Source organism: Sinocyclocheilus rhinocerous, unplaced genomic scaffold (genome assembly GCF_001515625.1).
Source record: "Sinocyclocheilus rhinocerous isolate Xijiao unplaced genomic scaffold, SAMN03320098_v1.1 scaffold603, whole genome shotgun sequence".
Classification (NCBI taxonomy): Eukaryota; Metazoa; Chordata; class Actinopteri; order Cypriniformes; family Cyprinidae; genus Sinocyclocheilus; species Sinocyclocheilus rhinocerous.
In genome coordinates, this window is record NW_015656630.1 from 1,584,292 (window position 1) to 1,603,883 (window position 19,592).

The window sequence follows — 19,592 nt, forward strand, 5'->3', positions numbered from 1 at the left end:
CCCTGGATCTTGTGTTCTGCAGTGAGGACCATCTCAAATAAAGAGCCCACAGAGTTTTAACAGACCCCCTAAAGCGTGCCGTGAGTTTACTAGGGGGTAATTGAGAATGAATGGGGGAAAGTCACATGAGGGGAGGCAATGCCTCCACTGTGATATGATTGGATATGGGTGGTTATGATCAGCTGTTATTGGTTCATGCGATAAATCCCGCCTCTTGTGTTTGTGCGCGTTCTGTGTTCACGAATCAGTCTGAATAAACAATATCATGGTGTTAATGTGAAGACTAATTAAAAAAAGTAAAGCCTTCTACACACTGCACGATTTTAGCCATCCTATAAGATCATTGCAGATCACATTGAGCGACATGGATCTCATCAACTTGGGTACGACGCGCATGTAGACTGTACGATGATGACCTATTGACTCATACGCTATGACGCATGTTAGAAGAATAAAACGTCATTAGCATGCGCTAGTGGTAAACAAAAAGAACATGAACTGAACTGAAAAATGTTAAAGCGGTGAAAGAGGAAGGGATAAGAGCTTGAGGTAAGCAGTTTTATGTTTTAGCGCCATGTCGCGTTTTTATTGGCTGGTCAGTAAACATGGGTCATAGCAGCAAACACACTGTGTGATAATCATGCTGTATTTCTGACACTGTCAGAAAACTATCGTAGACTATCTTGACATAGGACCACTGATTAGGAACCACGATCACAGAAATCGCCACGATTGTTTCACGATATCAATCTTTCGTCTGAGACAGCCGAAAATCATGCAGTGTGTCTCGGGCTTATGTAAACAACTCACACACTTAGATATAACCACTTTGTTACATCAAAATAAGACTTGAAATACTGAGCTTTGAATCGACTGACTGATGATCTGAAAAATTAAAAAAAATAGTTAAAAGTTAACTATTAAATTGAATAGCTTAACAAATATATTATTTAAATTGTTACTGCCTTGAGTTATTATTTTGGAATATATATATATATATACAGTGGGTACGGAAAGCCTCAACCACCACCAGTGTGCAGCATCCACTTGGATGATGCGACGGCAGCCACAGGACAGCGGCGCCAGTGCGCTCACCACACACCAGCTACAGATGGAGAGGAGAGAGAGTCATAGAGCCAATCAAGTGGTTGGGGATTATTAGGAGGCCATGATTGACAAGGGCCAGGGGCGCATTTTGGCCAGGACACCGGGGTTACACCCCTACTCTTTACGAGAAGTGCCAAGGGATTTTTAATGACCACAGAGAGTCAGGACCTCGGTGTAACATCTCATCCGAAATACGGTGCTTTTTGACAGTATAGTGTCCCCGTCACTATACTGGGGCATTAGGACCCACACAGACTACAGGGTAAGCACCCCCTGCTGGCCTCACTAACACCTCTTCCAACAGCAACCTAGTTTTCTCAGGAGATACTGAGCTTTGAATCGACTGACTGATGATCTGAAAAATTAAAAAAAATAGTTAAAAGTTAACTATTAAATTGAATAGCTTAACAAATATATTATTTAAATTGTTACTGCCTTGAGTTATTATTTTGGAATATATATATATATATACAAAGTCTTGGGCTGAAGGGTGATATGGCTGAGGCTATATAATAAAACTAAATTTCAACCAATAATAATATCTATAATAATACAATTATTAAAAATAAATAATTAATTTACATTTTATTAAGAATTAATTGATAAAAGTAAATTTCCACAAAATGCATGTTATTATTAGTCAGGGGTAAAACCCAACAACACACAGTTTGATTTAATATGAAACAGGGGGTCCCTGTTGCATCTTTCCATCCATCAAGGTTGAAGACCCTTGCTTTAGAATAACTTTCTTTAAGATCAGCGATTAACATTACTACATTATCAGTAACTGTGCTGATTCAAATAGTTACTAATGTTATGAAAAATTAAGAAAGTTCTTCACTGACCCCCTGCAGCACCATTATGGAGCCCCAGGGGAAAACCTTGCATTTATATTATAAGCCTGCTGCAATGGATTATATTGAGAGGCATCTAGAATCATGCCTCTCTGTCTTCTGAGATTTACATCAGATTTCATTATGAAACAGACACAGCAGTAACTATTGATTCATGAGTCACTGAAGTTAATCTCAGAGCACAGCCCTGTATATGTGCGGTTCTGCACCTGACCACTAGATGTCACTGCTGCAGTCTGGAAACAGGAAATGGGATTCTCAAAAGAATGTAAGCTGTAGGCAGCTTGAGCTATCCTTCTGGTAAACGGCAAACTCTTATGTACTGAATTTTGACTAAAGTTTACTCCATAATCTTTCCACAAATAGGTATTCACTTCCAAGTTTGTTTTGGGTGTTTTCTTAAAGCCAGTTTACATAATGCTGTATAAAAATATAACTAGCTAAGAAAAAACTTAAATCACTCTCTAATGTAAAATGTAAGATGATCTGACTAAGAAAGTCTCAGTCTATGTAACTGAGAAGGAGAATGAGTAAAAAATAAGCTAATTTTGCTTTGTTTGCATTAAGACTCGATGTTAGCAGAACGCCTATACGTCTATAGAGACACCACTGATTTACCTCAAGAGAAGCACTGAACTGAAACTCACCCTTAAGAAAGCTTGAGATATGGAGAAGAGAAGAAAAATAGATAAAATCTCACTTTCTAGCAAGAGTCACGGACAGACAGACCTTTGAACGAATGTTTTTGTCAGAGCTCCATCTGAGTTACACCGGCGTTATATCTTGCTCAATTAAAATGCCTGCTGCGATTAGCTGGATCTCTTAAAAGGCACTTTGAGCCAAAACAGTATTAACAGGCTCATTGATTCCTGGCATAACCATCTTTCAGTCGGCTCATCAGCACCGGTAATCACGCAACTCAGGCCATTACAAATTACATGGCCGCCAGTGACCCATGACCAGCTGGCTAATCCATCACTGACATTTAAAACAAAAACACTATCTTCAGGTACAACGGTCCTGGAGGAAGCAGGCCAGGAAAGGGGACCTAATGTGACTGGCCAGGCTCCAGAAACATAAAGATGAAGAGAAGATCTAAGCTGATAATAGACACCATCACTGTTCATTATCACTCTAGAGGATTTGGTAAGTTTTGGTGTCCTTAAAGGTTCAATTCTGTCACTGCTCACTCCCATGTTGGTTCTTTCTCTTGGGGAAAACTAAAACTTATAAGCACTGTTTTGCTACAAAAAGGACACAAAAGCCCTAGAAGTATCCTTGAGTGAGGAAAAGGTCAAAATTCTAATTTAAGTTAAACTTGACATCAAGCCTAGATTTCCCTGGGCGTTCATAAGAAATGTTCTGTAGAAATTTCAGAACCAGTTGTTTGGAGTCAGATCTTTTCAATGAATCAGTTGATTCAGTTCACAAAACTGTTGTGAATGATTCATGAACCAATCAGATGATTTGGTTCACACCGAGTTCAACTCAATGTTAGAATTAATGTTAAATAGCAAATACAAAATAGCGCACATGGGCTATTTTTATGGTGCTTTTGCATCCTTTTTCAAAATTGATTTAACAGAGAATCTTCAGAATTTGTCTTTTTGAGTTCTGTAGAAGAAAGTCAGTCATATGGTTTTGTAAAGATATGAGATTAGGTAAAAGATGACAGACTTATCATTTGATTTTCATTGTGGATAATAGCTTTAAAATCCCATTTTTATGTTCCTTTCTTCTCCCAAAGTAATATTAACTTGGGAAAGAAAAGATTAATTTCTTGATTATTATAACTTGTGTATGAAGGCGGTAATTCTACTTTATTTCATGGTTAATCTAAATAAAAAAAAATGTTTTTATTCACTTCCTACATCTAAAGCATTTTTTAAAAAGTAGATCAATGTATGTTTTATTCAGATCTTGGTTTGTGCCTGAGGCTAGAATGCAAAGCGAGTCGATGTTAACATCGGAAATGTAAAGGCGGTGATGTGATTCATTAAAGGCTGCTGAATCAGGACTCATGCTAATACAGGAAGACAGAGCAGGAACATGATGAGGTTGAGCTCCAGACTGTATCTGCATCTGCACACACAGGTGATGGAACTCCCTTAGGAGATCACAGCTGCAATGATTTAGGCCTCAGTTTGGAAGCTGGTTAAGGGGTAAATTTGACTAGTCATCCAACAATTAACTTGTTTATTAGTAAGGTGGATTTATCCCCTTTAAAATAATGCTGCTGCACATGTAAACAAAACCATTGTTCCCTGCTTGTATGCTAAAGCCTGGCTCACACTACAGGAGTTTTAGCTCGATTTAGCCCCGATTTTCTCCTCCTGAGAATCGGAGGATAATCTTGTCCAGAACCTCGATCAGTTCCGATGTTCGGCGCAGATTATCTGGTAATGTGAGGCATTTGTTGGTTGAAAAAAATGTTGTGATGTTAGTCGAAAACTAAAGTCTTAAAAGATGAATGACCGAGATAGTCTCACTTGCTAAGCTAGTTTAACAGCCTGCTGAGGAAAAAAAACAGCACACCAGCAACCAAAACACAACATGCTGCTGACTAGCTAAGATAATCTTTCTAGCAGGGATAAAAGAGCGGTACTGAGAGCGAGGAGAATGAGAACAAACGACGAGAGGTGTCAAGTGTTTCAGGCATTAGTTTTTGATAGAAGCCACCTCAGTGAGAGTGAGACTGTGCAGATGTAGCAGCAGGAGCTTTGGGCTCAGTAGGGACAGGATGAACTCCCCGACACTTGCTGCAAGTGCCCCAGCTGGTTTACCGTGTCACACGCACCGTCTCGACTTCTCACAAATTAGTGCTCTACGCTAGTTCGTGCTTAATAGTAATTGCAGGTAGAACTGTGAGCTGTGGGTGTTTTAATGTGTTTCTTTACGCTTCAGTGTCGATCCATGTTTAAAAGATAATATGCTCACATTTAGCCATTTACTTCTCATTTTAAAGGGTTAGTTCACCCAAAAATGAAAATTCAGTCAATTACTCACCCTCATGTCGTTCTAAACCCGTTAGACCTTCGTTCACTTTCGTTCGAAAATTTTTGGATGACATCCGAGAGCTTTCTGACCCTCTATAGACAGCAACGCAACTACCACGTTCAAGGCCCAGAAAGGTAGTAAGGACATTGTTAAAATAGTCCATGTGACATCAGTGGTTAAACCTTAATTTTAAGCGTTTACAACAGTACCACAACACATGTGTCGTGATACTCTGAATGCGTAGCAGAGACTGACATGGAAGAGAAGAATTATTGAATAAAGTTGTTATTTTTGTTTTCTTTGTGCACAAAATGTATTCTAGTAGCTTCATAAAATTAGGGCTGAACCACTGATGTCACATGGACTATTTTAACAATGTCCTTACTACCTTTCTTAAACGTGATAGTTCCATTGCTGTCTATGCAGGGTCAGAAAGCTCTCGGATTTCATCAAAATGATCTTAATTTGTGTTCGGAAGATGAACGAAGTTCTTACGGGTTTAGAACAACATGAGGGTGAGTAATTAATGACAGCATTTTCAGTTTTGGGTGAACTATTCCTTTAAACATTTTAGCTTATTTTGATGAAAACCACCTCTTCAGCTTACATTAGGCGCTTTCGCACTGCGTAGTTCTAGGGACGTACTTCTAGGAACATAGTTCTGGGAACTAGCCAGCATGGTGGTTCCTAGAGAACCAATTTCTCCCTCGGTCCGTTTTCCTGGTTGCATTCGCACCGGCAGCAGGACCTCTAAAACAGCTGACAACGACGTCTTAATTTACAAACACCAACAACCGGTAAAATGAGGACGCCATGTTCGGAGCTGTTTTTGTTGTGTGTCGTGGGTTTCGTGATAACGGAGATGTTATGTAGATGCACAGTTTACGCGATTGAAAGAGCATGAAAATCTGACTAAATCTCCTATGACAACTTGCAGTGTTATAGAGGCTGAGAAAAGAACACAACGTTGCAGACAACAGGTAAATGCTGCTATCGCTGTTTTCCATGTTCGTGAAATAAATATTTTTACATGGCTTTTTAAAAATGCCAGGCAGTCGGTGTTTCGTATACATACTCTGTCACTGGTAGTTCCTATAGAACTGTTTTAGACCCTACTCTGAAGTAGGAGCTAAATTAGTTCCCCTAAATAGAGTTACTAGAACTAAATATATTCCTAGTTCCTGCGGTGCGAACATGCCAAAAACCGGGAACTTCCGCCAATATTTCTAGGCACTATGAAAAGGTTCTTCCAGTGCAAAATTGCCTAGTAACTTAAATCAATGGTGTTTGCTAATGCATGTACCACTGCCTACTATTTCTCACAATACTATCCTACTATCCTTATGAAAATGATCCATGGCTTTATTAATTTTAAAAGTGTAGTAGCCATGTTTTTTTTTGGCGTATTGATTACCATTTGTATAACCACAATTTTACTACAAATACCATGGTTCAACTATGATTAGTGTAACAAAACCATGGTTAATATGTGGTTACCATGGTTTAACTATTGTAGCCATGTTGTTTTTGGTTTTATTTGTAGTAAAACCATGGTTAACTTTTGAAAGGGTATTTTCGCATAATTTTTCTCATGCTAACAGTTAGCTTAAACAGGATTAACTTGTTCTGTATGTACTATTGACATGATTGAGGTGTACAAGCACATTTCTAAGTGTTTGGACTTAAGTTTTTTTGTTTGGTGGATGGTAAAATAATTAAAAAATGCAGTAGAATTCATTGCAAAGACCTGGCAACCACTCGCAACAAACTAACACTGAGGCAGCAGGTTTTGAAACATGAGGTATACTAAGGGTTCTGGCAACACCCTAAAAAAATGTAGCATCTACACAGCAATGCATGTTCTGCACAGACACCCCAAAAACTCAGACTTGTTTTTAAGATGCCCTGAGCTTGAGTGTGGGTGGTTTGTATCCCAGGCAAGACTCCAAGAGATGTGGACACAGTGCTGGAGGGCTGCAGGTTCAAAGGTCCTTAGACTTATTTTGATTACAGCAGCGCCTTAGCCCAAAATGCTCCAGGGTGTGCCTGTGTGCAAATATGAACTTGCTCTTAATGCAAAACCAGAACTTCAGAGACTCTTGTGAGAAAAAAAAAAAACTTTTTTCAATTCGTGCTCTTGCATAGTAGAGGAACAAAGCTGTCAAATAACTGCAAACCATCAGATATTCGCTTCACGTTCGATGCTCGTATTACCCACAGTGAAGGTTTGTGACTTGCAGTGCCTTTCTTTCAAAAGGTGTGCAATGCCTTTGGGTAGTTAATATATTTAAACACTATGATCAACATTTTATAAGCATATAAAGCAGACAGAATAGGGAGGGTTGTCTCTCTCCTTGAGTGTCCCGAGTGTCCTGAGCTGTTTTTCTCTTTCTCTTCTCCTCGTTCTGCTTATCGCTCGATATATCTTACCCCAGAGTCACTCTTCCTGCTAATAAAGGCCATTTCCTCATGTGGAATGTGAGGTTATTAAGTCACCGGACCCATAAAACTGCGATGCCCTGTAGAGTGTCCAATAGCAAGGTGTCCTTCCAAGAGCTGTCACTCACTCAACCTGGTCACTGGGACCCAATGAATGTGGGTCAGAGGGAAGGTTATAAATTAGTATGAAAACTCCCACTGTTCTTCCCGCCCTCCATCCCAGTCTGCTTCCTTATTATACGTAAAGTGTGGCTGAACGTGGAGGATTCATATTGCTTTAGACAGAGAGTGAAATGAAAGGGAGCTTTTTCGTTCCTTTGATCACAGAGCTTCACACTTCTGTATCTTTCCTCTGTTCTTTTCTTCAGGAATCGTCAGAAGAGCTGCTTGGCCCATCATGAGCTGCAAGGATCTCATCAAGAAAACATCTAAGGGCTGTAATTATTCAATCCTGCTGCTCATTAAGAAACCTTCTATTGCCCATTCTTCAGAGAGACAAAGACGGAAAGAGAGAGAAGAAAAGAGGAACAACTGTAAAGTATGGCCTGCGCTCTTTCAGAACTCCTCCAAAGTGATGAAAAGCTGGTACAGGAACTATTAACCCACTACTTTCTTCACTTTGGAAACACACAATGCACATAAGATGGAAATTAAATGGTTAATAACAAAGGGATGATTTTTAAGTAGTCTCAGCCTCAAATGACGTGTCCGTAGACTGTCCTAAGGCAGGTATTGGGAGCTGCGACAAATACTTTTGAACATGAAATAATCACTGGATTTGAAGTTTGCCATGCTAAGTGGCATAATATTTTTCAAAGATATTCACAATTTTGTTTGAGGCACTTGGTAGCAATTCAGCTAGATATCCATGAGCAGAACCATATATTCGTTTTTGGAGTTATGTCTGGGAAATAATCAATGCAGTACTTGTTACTTCTGGATGGGTAGAAAGTCATATTTCACCACATTTCATCTATGAGAATTTTACAGTACTATCTCCAGTTTTTCTTTTGTGTTTATTGTTTTTTTTCTTTCTTTTATGCAGTCATTTAGTATTTTAGTAATTATTTCATTTTATTTTTTAAAGTTAATTCTTTATTGTTATTCGGAAAAGTCAAATTACATATTTACAATAATATAACAAAAGCTTGTCCATTCACTTTCCCAATTAAAAAAGTTATGCAATAAAAACGCATCAAACTTTAACAATGCTTTCAATAAACCTACAATAGTGGGTTAAATCTGAAAACAAGAAAATCAGAGGAGATAAGAACATTGTGAGTGGAAGGTTAACACAATGGCTGATTCGGCACTGAACGTGTCCTAAAATTGGCAGAAACTACTTTGAAATGAAACAAGCTCACCTGCTATCGAGCCAAAATTGGAGGGGAGCAAAAACCTTTTTCCTGATCCGACAAATTGGAGCTTTTTGGAGCGAGCACTACTGTGTATAAAGTACGTCTTGTCCCAAAATGAAAACTACGAGGGATAAAGTGAGTAATTCATGCAGAACGCCTGTGGAAAGGGCTGTTCAGGGTAACGGGTGATGCTTCCTACAAGCGGGCCTGATGGAAACCAGCGTGATGTTTATTTATGTCCGAGTGCTGAGGGTACCATGTGAAACCTGCAATATTGAACAAACACCCTAGCCATCCAGCACAGCTCATCCTTTTAAACTGCGATAGCTGTGAGCAAAGAAGTGCAAATTCAGAGTGCAATGTAGAATGAGTGAGATAGCAAAACAACAAGAGCGAGATAAGTCAGAGAGAGAGGGGGTGAAACGGTGATTGAGATGATGGGTCCCATTAAAGAGAAATGGCGAGAAAAGACAAACTTTAAACTGACTTTGAAGCAACAGTCCTTTAAATAAATCATGTTGCGAGTCTCCCAAAATAAAGGCTGCATCCGGCACCTGCGTCTCATTTTAATAATTCATTTTCTGTCACAATCAGACATTCCTCTCAAGCGTGTGTGTGGTGTGTTGGTGTGTAAACTTGTTTGTGTGTGAGAGAGAAGGATAGTGTTTATCTTTTTTATCAGGTCTTAAAAACGTAAACATTAGATGAGAGAGAAAAACACTGCTGCTATAGCTAGATTTGCATGGGATAGATAGCTTGCACTTACAATGAATGGAAAGAAACGATGAGTTTGGTTCTGCAATTTAAAGCAATAAAAGAGGAATTAATAACTGAGAACATGTTTAATTTCATTGGTTTAAAAAAATGGCAAGGTTTCTTAGCAACAGAAATTTTTCACAAGTATAAAGATCAGATTCTAGGGGATACGGGGCAGTTGTAACACTCAAATTATTTAAAAAGCCACCAAATAAGATAGACTGATGACATTTATTCTGCACACGCTCAGTAGATTTCTTTCTGTCTGCCTGAAAAAATATATTGTGATTCTTACAGTTTGTGAAAATTAAAAAAAAATATATACAGAAATAAAAAAGTAGAAATTAAAATAGAACTGAGGGTGAATAAATGATGGCAGAATTAAATTCAGTGTTATAAACAAATCTTTTGCATTATGGGTTTATTAATGGTGCAATTACATTATAGACATATAAAGACAGATTTATACAAAAAGATTTGTAGCATTTTGAGAGTTAAGGATTATTGCAGGCTACAGTTGCTCCTGCATTGGATGAACCACGTTTCATCCATTCATCCATCTATACAAGCTTTCAATATCTAATATGGTCAAGAATGTGCGGTTACATTGAAAATGTTTACAAGAGCGAGATAAGTCAGAGAGAGAGGGGGGGGAAACGGTGATTGAGATGATGGGTCCCATTAAAGAGAAATGGCGAGAAAAGACATACTTTAAACTGACTTTGAAGCAACAGTCCTTTAAATAAATCATGTTGTGAGTCTCCCAAAATAAAGGCTGCATCCGGCACCTGCGTCTCATTTTAATAATTCATTTTCTGTCACAATCAGACATTCCTCTAAAGCGTGTGTGTGGTGTGTAAACTTGTTTGTGTGTGAGAGAGAAGGATAGTGTTTATCTTTTTTATCAGGTCTTAAAAACGTAAACATTAGATGAGAGAGAAAAACACTGCTGCTATAGCTAGATTTGCATGGGATAGATAGCTTGCACTTACAATGAATGGAAAGAAACGATGAGTTTGGTTCTGCAATTTAAAGCAATAAAAGAGGAATTAATAACTGAGAACATGTTTAATTTCATTGGTTTAAAAAAATGGCAAGGTTTCTTAGCAACAGAAATTTTTCACAAGTATAAAGATCAGTTTCTAGGGGATACCGGGGCAGTTGTAACACTCAAATAATTAAAAAAGCCACCAAATAAGATAGACTGATGACATTTATTCTGCACACGCTCAGTAGATTTCTTTCTGTCTGCCTGAAAAAATATATTGTGATTCTTACAGTTTGTGAAAATTAAAAAAAAATATATACAGAAATAAAAAAGTAGAAATTAAAATAGAACTGAGGGTGAATAAATGATGGCAGAATTAAATTCAGTGTTATAAACAAATCTTTTGCATTATGGGTTTATTAATGGTGCAATTACATTATAGACATATAAAGACAGACTTATACAAAAAGATTTGTAGCATTTTGAGAGTTATTAAGGATTATTGCAGGCTACAGTTGCTCCTGCATTGGATGAACCACGTTTCATCCATTCATCCATCTATACAAGCTTTCAATATCTAATATGGTCAAGAATGTGCGGTTACATTGAAAATGTTTGTTTTGCTTTCCACCTATTCATCCATCTTTGTTATTCATCTATATACACTTAATAAGCTGCCTAGCCAGCCGACCATGAAAAGGAAGGTGAGGTAGACCGTGAAGGATAAATATGAGGAAGACGTTGTGAAACTAATAGGCCGAGTTTCCTTTCTATAGCAGAGAAAACAAATGATACATTTATCAGTCTATAAATAAGGGGCAGTCAAAGATCAATAGCAATATGAAACAAGGGGGTGTGTTTATGGACCTGCCCAGAGAGAGAGAGAGTGAGAGAGAGAGAGGGAGAGCTAAACAGAAAGCTTATATTATGAACAGAAAGTTACCAAGGCTTTCACAGGCTAACTGATTGGAGACGGCTCTTTCAACTGTTCGTTACAGGCCTACCTTATTCCCTGGCTGGAGTGCTCCATCAGAAAACAGCCTGGGGAAATGACTGAATGGGCAGTTACTAGCAGTAGAGAAAAGGGAGGGAAAGAGAGAAAGATAGAGACAGATTGAGAACTCTGAAAATAAATCCGGTATGGGGGAACAGTTTGAAGTTCGGCCTAAAACATCCCCAAGGGTTCATCTCCATCTCCAGAGTTGTGTTTGGAGTCTCCTGCTGTATCCAGGCTAGCGCTGCTCACTCAAAGGACATCATACACATCTTTGAGTGACAAACACATCCTTATACCTCTATGGGTCTAATTGTGAATTCACAGCTTGAAAAAACAATTTACTTTATATTTTACATATATTTAGGAGTAAAATAATTTTCCAAAATTTGTTTTCTACATCTGGCCTTTGACCTTTTTTTTTAGGCTTCCTTCATTTATAAATGACTTTGCCCCATTAGGGTAAATTATTTTTGGCAAATTGTCTGAAACTTCACACACACAATCAAATGTTTTTTCACTGTCTAAAAAGAAGTGAAAATGTCTTACGGTTTCAAAAAACATTAAAAATCTTTATGAACATTCAATTTCTTCTTGTGCTGCTATATTTGATTTGGAACTCACGAGTGAAAATGTCTAAAACCTTAATCAAATTTGGATGCAATTTTACTGCCTGAAAAGCATAACTTTGTGTTTCAAAAGCATTAAAACAACTTTAACATTGTGTTTCATCTTGGAATTTTAAATGAATTATCGTAGCACAAGTGAAAGTCAACAAGACTTCTTTGAGTGTACCCCACACATCCCACACGTAAGTAGATGTTGACTTGTGCAGTCATCATTGGAGCATCGCTGCCTGTCAGAATACTAATGCTAATAGACATTGGCATCTTTCCTGACCTCTGGTTGTTGTATGGACCACATCTTTCAAACTGGCATACAATAATGTACCCAAATGCCAGACTTCCACAACAACCTATTCTTTATCACTGCCATTACCCTCATTGCTTCTATCCTCCTTGGTCCACAACAACTTTTTTTTTTTCTGATGCACTCCTATCACTGTCATCAACGCCTTCTGAAATAAGTACAGATTTGTCTCTCCATCTCCCAAAAATCTTACAAAAATGAACCTAAAACACATGCATAAAGGCTATTATACTGCCTGCCAATGCTGGTCAATAGTGCCTTCTACACAAAATATGCATCCCATAATAGGACTTTGTCATTTATGCATGACGCTTAGAATTTTTGGTCTCGGAGTTATTGGTTTTTATAAAAGTGCATTAAAAATGACAAAAAACTTTATAAAGCACATTTGGATGGATTATATTTTTTAGCTCACTATGGAGCCTTGAGAGCATGTGACCTAACATGTGCTAATGTCTCCTTTACTTCTTTGTTACCAAAAATTTGAAGCACATGTCAAATAATTTTTTATTTTACTGCTTAAGGGGATGTCATATGACATCACTAAAATTAAATTTTGTTGGTTGAACATTAATATTGTATTTTAAATGCATTTATTTATAAATGACGATGTCCCATAGAGGGAGCGTATGTAACATTGACAGCTAGCGGTTGAAATGGGTACTGCAGTCCAGATTCAAAATATTGGACAGGGTTGTTTCTCCTCAGACTTGACACTTATGCGGGTTGCCAGATTGAGGACATGCAACAGGAATGAGGGCACTTGACAATAGAAGGTGATGAGCCTTACACTGTAAGATGATGCAATGATTTATCCACGTAATATGCCACTGGTCATAGAGCTTTAGATGCTGAGGCTGCTTAGGTCGGGAAGAATCTGCGATCTCTGACCTAGTTCGTAATTCTCTAGCTCACAAGAGACACCTAAGAGGGGAATTCCCCCCATTTTCAAAAATGAAATTCAGGCCCTGAATAAATGTCTAAAAATCCTGATTGGAGTATCACTATAAATAGTTATAAATGATAAAAAGAAGGCTTTAAAAATATCGGTATCGGTGATCGGTATTGTTCTCCTCTGGCCAGACGAACCAGCAGGTTGTTCCATGCTGAAGCAAAGTCAGATTGTGCAGAGGACTCATCTGGTTCCCTGTGGTCTTATCCCGATGGACATCTAGGAGACAAGGTCTTCACTGGGGATCTGTCTCTGGGGCTCATCTAGTTGTCCTGATCTCCGCTGACATTCAGGGCTGTAGAGGTCATCTCAGCGTTACAATAATCTAACCTTGAGGTCATAAACGTATGGATTAACATTTCTGCATTTGACATTGAGAGAATAGGTCGTAATTTAGATATATTTTTGAGATGGAAAAATGTAGTTTTACAAATGCTAGAAACGTGGTTTTCTAACGAAAGATTGCTATCAAATAGTACACCTAGGTTCCTAACTGATGACGAAGAATTGACAGAGCAGCCATCAAGTCTTAGAGAGTGTTCTAGGTTATTATATGCAGAGTTTTTAGGTCCTATAATTAACACCTCTGTTTTTTCAGAGTTTAGCAGTAAGAAATTACTCATCATCCAGTTTTTTATATCGACTATGCATTCCGTTAGTTTTTCAAATTGGTATGTTACGCCAGGCCACAAAGAAATATTGAGCTGAGTATCATCAGCATAAAAGTGAAAGCTAACACCGTGTTTCCTGATGATATCTCCCAAGGGTAACATGTAAAGCGTGAAAAGTAACGGCCCTAGTACGGAGCCTTGAGGTACTCCATACTGCACTTGTGAATGATATGATACCTCTTCATTCACTGCTACGTGATCTTGGGGGGTAGACTCATTTAAAATACGTCTAGGCTATATCGCATGTGAGGATGCTGCAGGTGGCGGATCGTTTATAGCATTTTCTCACAGCAGCTGGAATAATTAAACGTATTATTTTGATGGCGGATTGTAATCCAGAAAGGTCCATACGACATTCATCAGTGACAACTGGCGATTCACCCGCAGTCACCAGTAGATTACATGTAACGCTAATACACACTACATACACATAGTAGTCACGCAATGCTTAAAGTTGTTAACATTAACATTTTGAGAACAAAAGAGGCAAACTTGCTACTTGTTCAGTTGACATTTTCTGGTGAAAATTCTTATTTGGGTCATACTTCCAAGACATAGAATCTGTGATTCTGAAGTACAGTGAATATCTACACTGGTGCATTGACTGACAGCCACACATACACCTCAAAACATTAGATTCATCTGTGCTGAGGAGCCGTGCCAGGGCCGGAGTGGGACTCATTTTCAGCTCTGGAGTTTCATGCCATAGACCGGCCCAATTTAGTTCACAACTGACTATGTTAAAATCATGTAATTAAAACCTCAGTATATAAAGTCTGCAATAGTGCACTGTTCTCTACAGCCTTGTAATTCATTGTATTTTTCTAGAGCTTTCGTTTTGATGTAAAAATCTTAACTTCAGAAATGGAAAATGAGGGAGTTGTAATTTTTTTTAAAGGAAATAAGGGACAGAATAAGGGACACTCAAAATATTTGTACTGTAATGAATGTCTGCCTGCAGTATTTTGCAGTATCCAAAATAATTTTAGGCCTAATGTCATACAAAAAAATTTCATCGGCCTGAGTGAATTGTACCATTATAGAATTGCGACTGCACAAGAATTAATTTTAAATACTGTGAAATTACATAGGCTACATAGCCTACAAATGGCATGAAATTTGAAAGCATAACTGAACGTCTATGAAACGTCAGTCAATAAAGCATTTTTAAACAATTGCACTTAAATTTTTTAACTAAAATTGTATTGCAACTATTATAGCCTATGAATGAATGAAAATGCATATTTTTCCAATTAAAAATGTTAAATTTGTACTTCAATAACAAGGTCCAAGTTTAAGAATATGCTGGAAGTGAATTTTTTTTAATGTATTTTTTTTTTCTTAATTTAACAGCATAAACTTACAATAGCGAAATACGTCTTGCCTCAGGTAGATTGAATGTTTTCTTGTCTTGCTGGATGTTGGGCTCATGATCAATAAGTTGTCTGCATTCACCCAAACTGATTTGGCAAAATCAAACCGCGGATAGTGAAAGGAAATTGCCATTAGCGCGAGTCCCGTTCGCTGTGAAGCGGGAGCAGCTGGCAGGATTTAGCTAGGTCTTAAAGCCTCCCATCAAACGGCTACGTTCATAAATAAAACAATGATTTGTGCAAAAAGAATGATTTTGAGAATTTCATATGGTCTGGTGGTCATACGGCGTAGGCCTGCGAATACAGGAAAAACTGCGTTCCATAGGCAAGACGCTTCTTTGATGCTTTAAATACGGGACAATTCCGTATTATAGCCTACGGAACGGTTGGCAGCCCTCTGCGAGTGGGGCTGAGAGAAAATAATAAATAAAAAAGAGTGGGTCTGCTGTGAGTGCAGGCAGAACAGCATCCATATTTCAACCCAGTTGCATGACAACACCAGCCCTCGCGGCTCAAAAAAAAAAACAGACTGGCCCACCGGGAATTCTCCCGGTGCTCCCGATTAGCCAATCCGGGCCTGAGCCGTGCCGATGCACAACCTATGTAAAGATGATAATTCCACAAATAACTGCAATTGCAGGTTTCAAACAGAGAGGGCGACAAAGAGGCAAAACTTACGGACTGCAGCTTTAATATAACTCCGATTTTGCCTGAAAGAAGAAAGTCATGTGCACCTAGCTTGGTTTGAGGGTAGGGTTGGGTACCAATATGGCACCGGTACCTATGTAACCGGTAAGTACTAGAACCAAATCAGAACGCAGATTTCGGTGCCTCATTTCGGTGCCATGCCTGAGCAATCGATTGAAATCCAACAAAAGAGAACATTATAACCTTTTTACTCCACAACACCAGTCAAATGCTTTTGTGATCTGATGTGACTTCTTGTCACAGAATGAGGCAGAAATATGTTCCATAGGCTACTTTAAAAAGAATACATCGATTAGCAATGGATTCTAAATATATTTAATTATTGTGAAAATACCAGAGATAGCTTGAATAACACAGATAAACTATATTGTCGCAGTCTAGTGTTTATTGTCTTTGTTTTATCATTCAAAATGTTTCCACATACTGCAAACACAACAATCCTCATGGGTAGGGTTTGGTACTGAAACCCGGTACCAATATGGCACCAATACCTATGTAGCCGCTATGTACTAGAACCGAATCCGAACGCAGATTTCGGTGCCATGCCTGAGCAATCGATTGAAACATTTGTCCTCTGGTTCTCCGAAACAAACGTAAGAAGCATCATCACCGGCACCGCACGTGAAAAATAATTTCCCGACAGAGAAAATGCATGTGAATGCAAGTCGGAAAGCTCTAATAATACAATTCCAACAAATCTTTGTAGTATTCAAAACGTTTATATATTCTGTTTACTCAGTGACAGCTATAATAGCCATGCCTTTGTCCATATAAGGGATTTCCTGGAGGGTCATGAGTTCCGCTACTTCTGTGACGGGATATGTGGATTTTCTGTGCGAGGGCGCCCTCTGGCGTCCAGTATGAATGAAAGACATCAATGGATTATAAATATACTTAATTATGAAAATACCAGAGATGGCTTAAATAACACAGATAAACTATATTGTCGCAGTCTAGTGTTTATTGTCTTTGTTTTATTATTCAAAACGTTTATATATTCTGTTTACTCAGTGACAGCTATAATAGCCATGCCTTTGTCCATATAAGGGATTTCCTGGAGGGTATGAGTTCCGCTACTTCTGTGACGGGATATGTGGATTTTCTGTGCGAGGGCACCCTCTGGCGTCCAGTATGAATGAAACACATCATGTGTTTATAGTGCTAATGGCCAATCCATCATTTTTGAGGGAATTTGTATTTATTTATTTATTTTTTAACAAGTACCGGTTCAGGCACCGTTTAGGCACCAGAACCGTTTTAAAAGTATCGATTTGGCACCGGTATCGAAAAAACCCCAAACGATACCAACCCTATTCGAGGGTGAGTAAATCATGGGGTAATTTATATTATTGGGTGAACTATCCCTTTAACACAGAATTAAGAAAAATTACACAGCACAATCAACAAACAGTGCATAAAGAATCTTCACATTACATGAAGAAATGTTATATTGCATAGTAAATTACACAACACACTTGTAGAACTTTACAAATTTCACTCTCCATAAAAGAACTTTACATAGAATAAGGAACCTTTTACATGGCATTAAGACAAGGAATTGAACAGCATTACATACAATTACTACATAAAGAACTCTCCAAACCAACCTTAACACAGCAAAAAGAATGTTTGCATAACCGAAGAACCTTCACACTGCCTAAAGAGCCTATACACCTCAAACAAGCAGTTTGGGCTGCTCTGCAAAAATTACTTAAAAATCTTCAGCTGATTTATGGGAAGGGCAGCAGTGCTCACCTTCAGAGTTCAGACTTCATAGACTATATAAAGTGGATTGTCATAAAATTCAACGAGCTTTTATGAGGCCGAAATGAGATCATGATTTATTCAATCTCTTGCTCTACTTTAAAGCTGTATTTTTCAATAAACGCCATACTCTCTGAAGCTTACTATTGCATAATGAAATATGACTGTGCTCACCTCTTTAAAACCACTGCTGTTTTGAGCTAGTTCGGGTAACGTGTTTTTATACATGTAACTGTAGCATTTCAGGGTCAGAATCAAGGTTCTGTTTACAGCGCACCCAGTGTGCTTTAATTCAAAGCTTTGGACACAAGAGATCACAAGGATCCTTTTTTTGCTGCAAGTATATCACAAACACACACATACTTACACAACCTTGAAGTACTACACAGACAATACTTTAAGCTAAAATGAAATAAGCAAATATTTCTGTGTGTAAATATTTTCAATGTGGCTCATTGCATATTGCAGCACATGGAAAAGATAGATACTGAACAAACCCAAATCCTTCAAACACAGGCTCAGATACCAAGGTCAGTCAATGAGAACAATGTGTAGTTAACAAATCTTTTCACAATACAGTGATTAAAGGAAGCAATCAATTCTCAAACGAGTGGATATATGTTTTTTATAATTTAATTTCTACATCTGTTACTTTTTGATAGAGGATAAATGCATTGATCCACAACTGCATGTTGAATTATTTGTCTAGCTGTACATTTTTGCTTTGAGTTACTCATTCATGGAGCACATTTGTTTGCATTTTGCTTTGTGGTTTCACTAGACTGGATAGAAAAGCAATTGATTGAACGTGGGTCTGAGATAACAAATTCCAATGTCAGATCGCCACTCACTATAACAAACAAAATGAAGACTCCTCCTCGAACAATGGAGATGCTTATTCTGTATTAGATACATCCCCGCTACAAGTAATTTCATAAAGTGGTGGAGAAAAAAATGGGCGATGGAAAAATATGGTGACGAAAATATAATAATGTGATTTCTATGGATTGAGTGCTTTGTTAAAGGGTAAACTTGAGGCCATGGACCAGCCCAGAGTGTTGCCCACTACTACAACATCCAATTTCTGTCAACAGTTTAGGAGTGGAAGGTTGTAATAGAAATGAAACTTACCAGAAATGACTGGGCTCGGCCATTGAAAGGCATGGGCTCTGTGAAAAACACTGTGTCCTGCACAAGCCTCCCGTGACCCCCGTACTGAAGCTTGTCCAAGTTCAATTTGATCTTATATCTGATACAAAACATGATCAAAGAACTGTAAGGAGACTCCAGTCAAACGCTCGTTGGTCTTGTGACATTTATCTCTCTCTTATTCTTTCCCTCTCTCTTGTCAGGAGTAGCTCAGGGACAGATGGTTGGTCGGATAATGATAAACGCATGAGATGTGATGGATGGCTGTGCTGTTGAGTAACAGCTCAAGACAAGAGGGAAGCCACCAGACAAATGACACACAAGACATTGATCTCTATCTACATCTCTGAGGTGAGACACATGCACATTTGCAGTCATGAGAGATTTCTAATCAATGATACTTGTTTGAGAGAGAAATCAGAAGAATAAAAAAATAATTTCTTTAAAAAAGTCATCAACTGTGAAAAAATGTATTTATTTAAATAAATTAACAATTTGTATTCTGCACTGATGCATTAAATCCAAATGACAACTTTTTTTTTTTTTTTTTTT

At 38.1% G+C, this 19,592-nt stretch overlaps 1 protein-coding gene across 1 annotated transcript in view; it reads right to left on the minus strand.

The window, feature by feature from the left end:
• The window catches only part of LOC107720547 (1,4-alpha-glucan-branching enzyme), a 146,815-nt gene that overhangs the window by 1,243 nt on the left and 125,980 nt on the right, over positions 1 to 19,592 (minus strand). Inside the window, 1 exon segment of the mRNA XM_074560110.1 lies at positions 19,023 to 19,140. Coding sequence (XP_074416211.1) covers positions 19,023 to 19,140 — 118 coding nt within the window.